The sequence below is a fragment of the Coregonus clupeaformis genome, chromosome 18 (genome assembly GCF_020615455.1).
Source record: "Coregonus clupeaformis isolate EN_2021a chromosome 18, ASM2061545v1, whole genome shotgun sequence".
Classification (NCBI taxonomy): domain Eukaryota; kingdom Metazoa; phylum Chordata; class Actinopteri; order Salmoniformes; family Salmonidae; genus Coregonus; species Coregonus clupeaformis.
In genome coordinates this window covers 16,679,526-16,689,382 of record NC_059209.1, presented here as the reverse complement: position 1 = coordinate 16,689,382, position 9,857 = coordinate 16,679,526, and the positions used below count along the sequence as shown (strand labels likewise).

Below are 9,857 nucleotides of genomic sequence, written 5' to 3'. Positions count from 1 at the left end.
TTACGTGTAATTCATATCCCTGTGCGCCATACGTAAATGCTAATTGTCAGATTTGTCGCAATAAAGGTTGAAAAAAGTGTTATTGAATATTAGAAAACTATTAAACTGTCATGAAATACGTCTGAAATGACTCTAAAGATAAGATTCGACAATAAATATAATGTTCAAGTTCATGTCAAGTGTGTGTGCAAATTGCCCCTCCCATGTGTGGAGAAGATAAGATTGGTGGATGATGATTTACCGCTGATGTGCAGAGTTGAGGACTAGTGTGTGGACAGCGCCTTATCAGCTTTGAAAACGGATTGTTGCGCATATTACAGCAACAACATATTCGACGTGGGTCTGTGGCAATGGAGCCCTAATATCTCGTGCGGATGTCCTACTTTATGGATTTAGTAATACTGTAACCGATCTTCTTGTCATTCGACATCAACAGTTGTGCTGAGGGATTATTTATCTGTTATCAAGCACCTAGGAGAAAAATGTGGAGATTTACGAATTTATTAGCTTGCCTACTGGTGGTGTGTAAAGATGTCACTGCGCAGAGTAAGGTAAGTTATGGGCATGAGTTTGGTATGACTTGGTTATAGACTAATAACACCTGTATAATGCTGCAATGGCACAAGTAAGTAAGGAACTCCCCCATGTTTAATGGATCTGATTCCTTGTGATAAAATGTTAATACGAATGTTTCATCCCTGTCCTGCAGCTCTTCTACACTACATGTATTATTGTTATCTTAATATCTGAACATCAATGTTTTATGCACTCTTAAAAAAACATATTATCCCACTTTAAAGTCAACGTATTTCAACAAAATGATTGCACAATTTGCGCAAAATAGCCTTGTTAATTCGTTCACGTGCGCGAAGACGCGATCGATGCTCTTGTGACACGAGGTTGTTGAAAGTGGGGAGCAGTTTGCATAACAAACAGTACATATTATGCTATTCCAATAGTCCATTTGATTTCCAAATTAGAATGCCCAGTCCGAATAGATGGCCTTACTGAACATGACATCAGCCTTCTTGGCTTATAAGTATAGGCTTTGAATCACCTTATTACACATCAGACTAAGTAACCATTACATTAGGTTTCCCCATTAAGTATCCAACTCCCCAAGGTTGTCTCGGAGACTGGGGTAACAGCCAGGGATCAGCCATTATTGAGGCAACCCTGGAGCAATTAAGGTTAAGTTTCTTGCTCAAGGGCAGAGCGACATATTTTTCACCTAGTTGGCTCAGGGATTCAAACTAGCAACCTTTCGGTTACTGGCCCAATGCTCTAACCCCCTCAAATTCGACTCTGGACCTAGAAGCCAGTTCCACTGCATTTTTTCATTGTTCCCTTCTAAACAGGGACTGATTTAGACCTGGAACACCAGGTGAGTGCAGTAAATTATCAGATAGAACAGAAAACCAGCAGGCTCCTGACCTCGTAGGGAAAGAGTTGAATACCCCTGCGAGTCTGACCACTAGGCTACCTGGCGACCTCTATGGGGGTGCTACAGGGTTCAATTCTCGGGCCGACTTTATTCTCTGTGTATATCAATGATGTCGCTCTTGCTGCTGGTGACGCTCGGATCCAGCTCTATGCGGACGACACCGTTTTGTATACATCTGGCCCTTCATTGGACACTGTTAACAAACCTCCAAACAAGCTTCAACGCCATACAACACTCCTTCCGTAGCCTCCAACTGCTCTTAAACACTAGTAAAACTAAATGCATGCTCTTCAACCGAACGCTGCTTGCACCCGCCCACCCGACTAGAATCACTACTCTCGGCGGGTCTGACCTAGAGTATGTGGACAACTACAAATACCTAGGTGTCTGGTTAGACTGTAAACTCTCCTTCCAGATTCACATTAAGCTTCTCCAATCAAAAGTTAGATCTAGAATCGGCTTCCTATTTCGCAACAAAGCCTCCTTCACTCATGCTGCCAAACATGCCCTCATAAAACTGGCTCCAGGTCATCTATAAATCACTGCTTGGCAAATCCCAGTCTTATCTTAACTCACTGGTCACCATAGCAACACCCACCCATAGTATGCGTTCCAGCAGGTATATCTCACTGGTCATCCCCAAAGCCAACACCTCCTTTGGCCGCCATTCCTTCCAGTTCTCTGCTGCCAATGACTGGAACGAACTGCAAAAATCTCTGAAGCTGGAGACTCTTATCTCCCTCACTAACTTTAAGCGTCAGTTGTCAGAGCAGCTTACCGATCACTGCACCTGTACACAGCCATTCTGAAATTAGCCCACCCAACTACCTCATCCCCATATTGTTATTTATTTTGCTAATTTGCACCCCAGTATCTCTATTTGCAATCATCTTTTGCACATCTATCATTCCAGTGTTAATACGAAATTTTAACTATTTTGCACTATGGCCTATTTATTGCCTTACCTCCATAACTTACTACATTCGCACACACTGTATATATATTTTCTGTTGTATTTTTGACTTTATGTTTTGTTTACCCCATATGTAACTGTGTTGTTGTTTTTATCGCACTGCTTTGCTTTATCTTGGCCAGGTCGCAGTTGTAAATGAGAACTTGTTCTCAACTGGCTTACCTGGTTAAATAAAGGTGAAATAAATAAAACACTTTTTTTTTTTAAGTACGGCCTGATGCCAGATGAAATGTGGGAAGAGATGGCAGCCAGTGGGGTAACAGTTATATCTGCCCTGCCTTGTTTGCACAGATGCTGACTTCAGTAACCCCTCTCTCATAGAACTGCATTCCCCTGAGGAGAGTCTAATCCCTGCTCCCCACATGGTTCTGAGTGAATGACTACTTCCCCCTGCTGTAGAAAAAAACATGGGCACAAGACAAGACGCACACAACCACATGAAGGTTGTCTAGCAGATTTTATTCTTTGTGCATGAGAGGACGTGTGCTACATTTAGAACAATGAGCACAGGTGTCATGCGTTCGCATCATGGTATTTGTGTCCTCTCAAGAACAGTGGAGTGTAAAATTGCTCATAACAATGATAATCCCTTATTATTACAATGATCATCAAATGTATTGAGGGCAACAACTTAGACAACTTATAACTCAGGATTCAAGTGGGCTGTACAATAGCCAAGGCCTTCTGTCAAAGGATTTAAAAAATGGATGAGAGCTGCCCACCACTAATATGCATGTCAATCTCTCATGGCTCAAAGTGGAGAGATTGACTTCATCACTACTTGTTTTTGTAAGAAGTGTTGGCATGCTGAATGCACAGAGGAGTCTGTTTAAACTACTAGCACACAGCATACCCCACAAGACATGCCACCAAAGGTTTCTTCACGTTCCCCAAGTCAAGAACAGACTATGGGAGGCGCACAGTACTACATAGAGCCATGGCTACATGGAACTCTATTCCACATCAGATAACTGATGCAAGCAGTAGAATCTGATATTTTTTTAAATATAAAAATACACCTTATGGAACAGCGGGGACTGTGAAAAGACACACACACAGGCACAGACACACATACACATGGATTTTGTATTGTAGATATGTGGTAGTAGAGTAGTGGCCTGAGGGCACACACTTAATATGTTGTGAAAAGTGTTATAAAATGTAATGTCATGTAATAGTTTTTATTGTATATAACTGCCTTAATGTTGCTGGACCCCAGGAAGAGTATCTGCTGCCTTGGCAGCAGCTAATGGGGATCCTTAATAAATACAAATATATACAAATACAAAAGCACAGTATAGGATCACTAACAAACTTGTGATTGATTTTAGCATGGCTATGGTTCTCTCTGTTCTCTGTGAGACATCTCATGTGCCTGTCTTATGTGCTGCCTGGATGCCCTCTGTCCCCTGCCCGTCCCATTGGACATGTCCTGCCAAGCCTACAGTGTCATGGCCCACTGGAGGCACTGAGATGATTGTGAGACAAAGCCAGCTCAGAGGAGGACACAGAGGGCGTGATGGTGTGGGAACAGGCGTGTGCACCTGCCCCTTGTTTTGGTTGTAAACAAACCCAGGAATATCGCCGAGAGGTCCTTGAGAGGGCGGAGAGAGAGACGGACACAGAGACGTAGGGAGGAGAACCACAGAACGCCCCTCTGTCAGAGTAATTAACTAACGAGACCTGGTGTGTCACTGGGACTTAATGAGTTCATGAGACTCGATGTGTCAGTCTGTCTGTCTGGGGGCCCCAGGCCTCAGTGCAGCTGGGAGAGGGCTCTCATTCTGAACAGCAGGAAATGAAGGAGAAAGTGACACAGACCACAACAGCAAACAAAAAGCAATCTCCCTTTCCCTCTGAGCGATGTAATGTAGGAGAAAACTAACACAAAGAGAGCTGAAATTGTAATTACAAGCCCTATTTGTCTGAACCCTTCATCTAAGGATGCTCCATACAGAACATGGCTGCCAGAGGCCCACATGGCCAAAGGGAAGTATGTTTCACCCATTCTCTACACCATCTGCCTTCCACCTGTTTTCACAGTCTGCATTACTGTATGTCTCCTTGGCTGTGTTTACACAGGCAGCCCAATTCTGATCTTTTGACCAATCAGATCAGCTCTGAAAAAGATCTGATGTGAATAGATCTGATGTGATTGGTCAAAAGACCAATTAGTGTGGGGGGGGTCATAATTGGGCTGCCTGTGTAAACGCAGCCTATGTGCCTGACTGCTATGATGTGAGTTTGTGCCTAATGAGGAGCAAGCTGGGTCTTCCTGTTAGTTCCACACAGGAGAGAAAGGATATCCCCACTGGGCACACACTTGTTGAATCAATGTTGTTTCCATGTCATTTCAAGGAATAGACATTGAATTGACGCCTGTGCCCAGTGGGTCTCCTTCAGCTGGCATTTTCTCACAAGCAGCATCTATCACGTCCATGGTCCTTCACTGTGTTTTATGGTGGGAAAAAAAGTCAAGGTAAAGGTTTGATACAATTGTACAATCATGTGGAATACTAGACACTGATCTATGTTTTTCCCTAAGATCAATCTATCCGTTCCATCAATCTATCCAGTGGGCCCTTTCAAACATCTGGCTCCCAAAACAACAGCATCTGGGGAGGAAAGCAATGGCAACCAGCTAATTCCATTCATGACTGAGGTTCCAGACATGCGCTGATAATTAAGAGATAACTGTTTACAGATAAATCATCTTAACTGTTACACAGATTAGCTGATTCTCTCTCTCTTACATCGCCTTTTTTATCCACCACTCTTTCTCTCTACCTCACTCTTCTCTCATTAGGATCAATCAGTAGTAGCCACTGAGGTTAACCAAAAGGTTCTGAGTGTGCTCGGTCGGACACATTATGGCGACGTTTACACAGCCAATTATTGGCAAAAGATCTGATCTGATTGGTCAAAAGACCAATTAGTGGCAAAAGATCAGAAATGGGCTGCCTGTGTACACGCAGCAAGCCCTAGATGGAATGTGGATGTGTACCCCCAAAAGCAGCAAGTGCTCAGTAAGCTTGTGTCCAGCTAATTAACGTCCCAGTGCTAATGCCCGTTTCTGTTCAGGTTAGGGACTGCAATCTCATGGTTCATCTCCAGGCTGAAGGCTTAAGTTTCCTTTTGCAGTCCAGGTTCAGATTTACAGTGGCAGTAAGACTGTTTATCATAAGCAATACTAATTAGATTAGGAATCAGGTGGACTTTCTGGACAAGAATTTGGACTCCAGATTTGTCTGAAATGTTTAGACTGGAGAGCAAGGTGAGACATCAGGGAATTTAAATGAATAGTTCAGGTATCTTCATAGGTCAAAAGTTATCTTAAAGTCAAGCTGAGTCAATATTCCAGTATCTGTTGTGTAAACCCAGATTTATGGATTAGGGCCATCGAATTCCAATTTATTAGATGATGATTCTGAGATGAGCTTTCTCTTTAACATTTTTCTACCCTGAAATATTATTGCTTTGATTTATTCATCAGAAAAACCCTTTCCAAGCGTGAAAACTGTGTGGATTCATTCCCATCACTGTAATAGTCATACTAAGTAGTTTTTATCTACCAGTTTACCTCAGAAACAGCTTACTGAGTTGATTGTCTTTGAAGTGGACAACACCTGGAACAGGGTCTGTTCTTGATCTATTTATATTAATAAACGTTTCTGGAAAGTATCCTACATTAATTATCTCGTTTGTGAAAGCTACAGTGCCATTGTTAAGTCCACATGCCATAGGCCTAGTAACAGCATGCAGATGGCCTGAACAATTATACAAAACCTACGGTCTGAAACGGACATCCTTGTTTATATGGACCAAGGTTAGTGTTTCAGTAACACTTAAGGCCATCATAGAATAACATTGGTTTTCTGTGTTTAAAAATAATACTAACAAGCACCTGGAATATGCCAGCCATTGTGTGCAATGAATCTTGTTTTTAGCAGTTGTGGACACAATTGATTTTTCACTTAGTCACTGTAAGAGTGGGTGCTGCCTTCAGTGAGTGAGTGATCTAATCATGTACTGTGGTCTGTGGAGTGTGTGAATGTGAAACTGTGCAGTTGGGTCCCTTCCACCTATTGTGCAGACCAAAGTTTGTGTTTGGGTCCTATTCTTTTGACCTGAAACTTGACCGCTCTCAGAGGTCAAAGCCTACGGCTCCAAACTCAAAGCATGCGTTAAGCTCTTAACAGTCTTAATTACGAACGCTCTGAGGTCTGTTGTCTGCTCTCATACTGGAAGTTCACTTGGCATGGGATGCTAAATGAACAGAGCGAGGACAATAACGGTTCTCATAGCCAATATCATTTAGCTTTCTTTATAATTAGGACAGCTGACGTCCAACTTGCTCCAGTCTGTGTACAGTAAAGATGGTTGATAGGGACGAGGCTGCAAATGAATGGTGTGTTCTAACTCTTCCCTGTTTATCAATACACAAATGCACACTATCACAAATACAGGTGACGAGGAGGCAACCAAACCCGATCAAGCTGGCAAGAATTCCACTAGGTTTGCCATACTTAGTTGGTACTAAAAGCATCTTAAGCTGATGTTGCTAAGGAGCAGGCTGGGTTCGCCTGGTTCTGTGGTGGAACAATAAGGCGCAGCAGGGCTGTGGGCACAACCCCTCCAAGGGAACTTTAATCTGCTAATCCACTCTGTTTTCATGTGGTTGTAGCATTTGTCAACCCACTGCCTTTTTCACTTGACATGGGTCAGGAATGGCCGGCCACTATGCACACAGGGGTCCTGCCCCATAATCAAAGACCCCTCTGAGTGTAAGTCTACAGTAATAGAGGGTACTGCCCCCCACTCCTGTCACTCAGGCTGCATTCCTCAACTAATGAGCCCACCCACCCCCTCCCTCCTCTCCACTCCTCTCCCTCCCCCTCACCAGCCTGCAGGGTCTGGCCTCCATAAACATCTTCACCTCCAGAGACCACTCAGTCACTGGATATTTGTGCACAGTTGTGTTGATGCTCTAAACTTGGGTTTACTCTTTACTCACATTGGCAAGAAGACTTTCTCTCCATATATATTTGCCCAGATCTACAGTTTACGTGCCCAGTGTGGATTTGGTGAAGGACAGGACTGACGATTCTCCCAGAAATACCTTGATTGAGTGCACAGTTGAGATGTTTATCCTGTCTTGATACAATGTGGCAGAGTAAGGGCTCAGACAGATGGACAGACAGAGACACATTTCATTTCAAAGAGATAGGACAGAGACAGACAGAGATAATTATTTAATGAAGAATCTCATGCTGCATTCTTGTGCTGCTGTAAGGGAGATTGGGGTAAGCTGAGCCAAAGGGGTACGATAAGTCACCCTTTTTTCTAGGAAACCATACACTAAATTAATAATTTGACCAAATATTTAGGAAGAGGTCATCATTTCATGGAGTCTGTGAAGGAAGAAAGCACATGGAAAAAGTGGGAAGCAAGTTAGGTCCAAAATACAGATTTTCACCAAGTCAAATGAATTTATTGTGTTAGATGTTTCATGATGCTTGTATCTTAACCAAAGTGGATACTTTTAAGACTGTTCTATACATCATTTGGGTTTCTCTATAAGCTTCAATATGAGGTCCTAAACCTAGCATGAAAGTGCATCCTTGTAGCTGTGTGGGCTAATATAATCTAAATGTTTTCCTTGGGGTAAGTTGAGCCAATGGTTGCGCCAATGGGAAGTTGAGCAAATTAAAGTGTTTTCTTCTCAGGCTTAATGCAAGGCATTATCCCTGGGATATGAGGCAACAACATGACATTGCCTATGTTAAAAGTGTTTTTTAAAAAGTACAAAGTGTGTTTAGCTTAAAATTATTAAAATACAAAAAAGTGTTTACGCTTGTGTTGAATTGTGTTTGGGGAAATAAAGATAGACATGGTTTTAAAAAGCTATTGGTAATACTTCATTCAGTACAGAAATTTGTAGGCGGCTTATTTGATCCTGTACAGTGGCTCAATTTACCCCATACCCGGGGTAAGTTGTGCCAAGAGACCACTTTATTTGGACAAGCTATGTTTTCAAAACTGTAATGTTTTCATGAATTCCGATTATTGTCAGGGATACACACCATGCTGAAATATATTTGAAGTTTTGGAATGGCCTAAGTCGAAGTCCAGACCTAATCCCAATTGAGATGTTGTGGCAGGACTTGAAACGAGCAGTTCATGCTTGAAAACCCACAAATGTTGCTGAGTTAAAGCAGTTCTGCATGCAAGTGTGGGCCAAGTGAGAGATTGATTAACAACTACAGGAAGCATTTAGTTGCAGTCATTGCAGCTAAAGGTGGCACAACCAGTTATTGAGTGCAAGGGGGCAATTACTTTTTCACACAGGGGAATTGAGTGTTGCATAACTTTGTTAATTAAATAAGTATAAATTGTTTTGTTATTTGTAAACGCAGGTTCCCTTTATCTAATATTAGGTTTTGGTTGAAGATCTGATAACATGAGTTATAAAAAAATATGCAAAAGTAGAGAAAATCAGAAAGGGGGCAAATACTTTTTTCACGGCACTGTATGTAGATATCTTTGTCAGAAATAATGCTATATTTCCCTTGACGGAGTGATGTTGAATGTAAAAAATGGTTGAACTTACCCCACTCTCCCCTAAGTGGTACCACATGTGGGCCTGCCTCAGGGTTTATAGAGATCCCTAAATCTCATTGGAGGAAGATGACAGGTTAACCCTGGACAGAGGGTCTGAGAGGGAGCTGGGCCCCAGAAGGTACTGGAAGACGAGCTTAGCATCAGTAGAGTTTAGCGACCCCCTGGCCCTCTACATCAAATCAAATCAAAGTTTATTTGTCACAGTGAAATGCTTACTTATAGGCCCTTCACAACAATGCAGAGAGAAAAAAAAGTTAAATAATAGAAAAATAATAACGCGAGAAATAAATACACAATGAGTAATGATAACTTGGCTGTCCAAAACACCTGCTCTTTCCATGACATAGAATGAGCAGGTGAATCCAGGTGAAAGCTATGATCCCTTATTGATGTCACCTGTTATGTCCACTGCAATCAGTGTAGATGAAGGGGAGGAGACAGATTAAAGAAGGATTTGAGACAATTGAGACACGGATTGTGTATGTGTGCCATTCAAAGGGTGAATGGGCAAGACAAAAGATTTAAGTGTCTTTGAACGAGGTATGGTAGTAGGTGCCAGGTGCACCGGTTTGAGTGTGTCAAGAACTGCAACTCTGCTGGGTTTTTCACACTCAACAGTTTCCTGTGTGTGTCAAGAATGGTCCACCACCCAAAGACATCCAGCCAACTTGACACAACTATGGGAAGCATTGGAGTCAATATGGGCCAGCATCCCTGTGGAACGCTTTTGACACATTGTAGAGTCCATGCCCCGTCTAATTGAGGTGTTGATGGCAAACACGACTGTGTTGGAGTGTGTGGACCATGATAATTCCTTAG

General features: G+C 42.4%; 1 protein-coding gene across 1 annotated transcript in view; it reads left to right on the top strand.

The window, feature by feature from the left end:
* The first annotated feature begins 241 nt into the window (after positions 1 to 241).
* The window catches only part of olfml2a (olfactomedin-like 2A), a 31,192-nt gene continuing 21,576 nt past the window's right edge, over positions 242 to 9,857 (top strand). Inside the window, exon 1 of the mRNA XM_041862878.1 lies at positions 242 to 551. Coding sequence (XP_041718812.1) covers positions 483 to 551 — 69 coding nt within the window. The 5' untranslated portion in view covers positions 242 to 482. The remainder of the gene's footprint in view (positions 552 to 9,857) is intronic.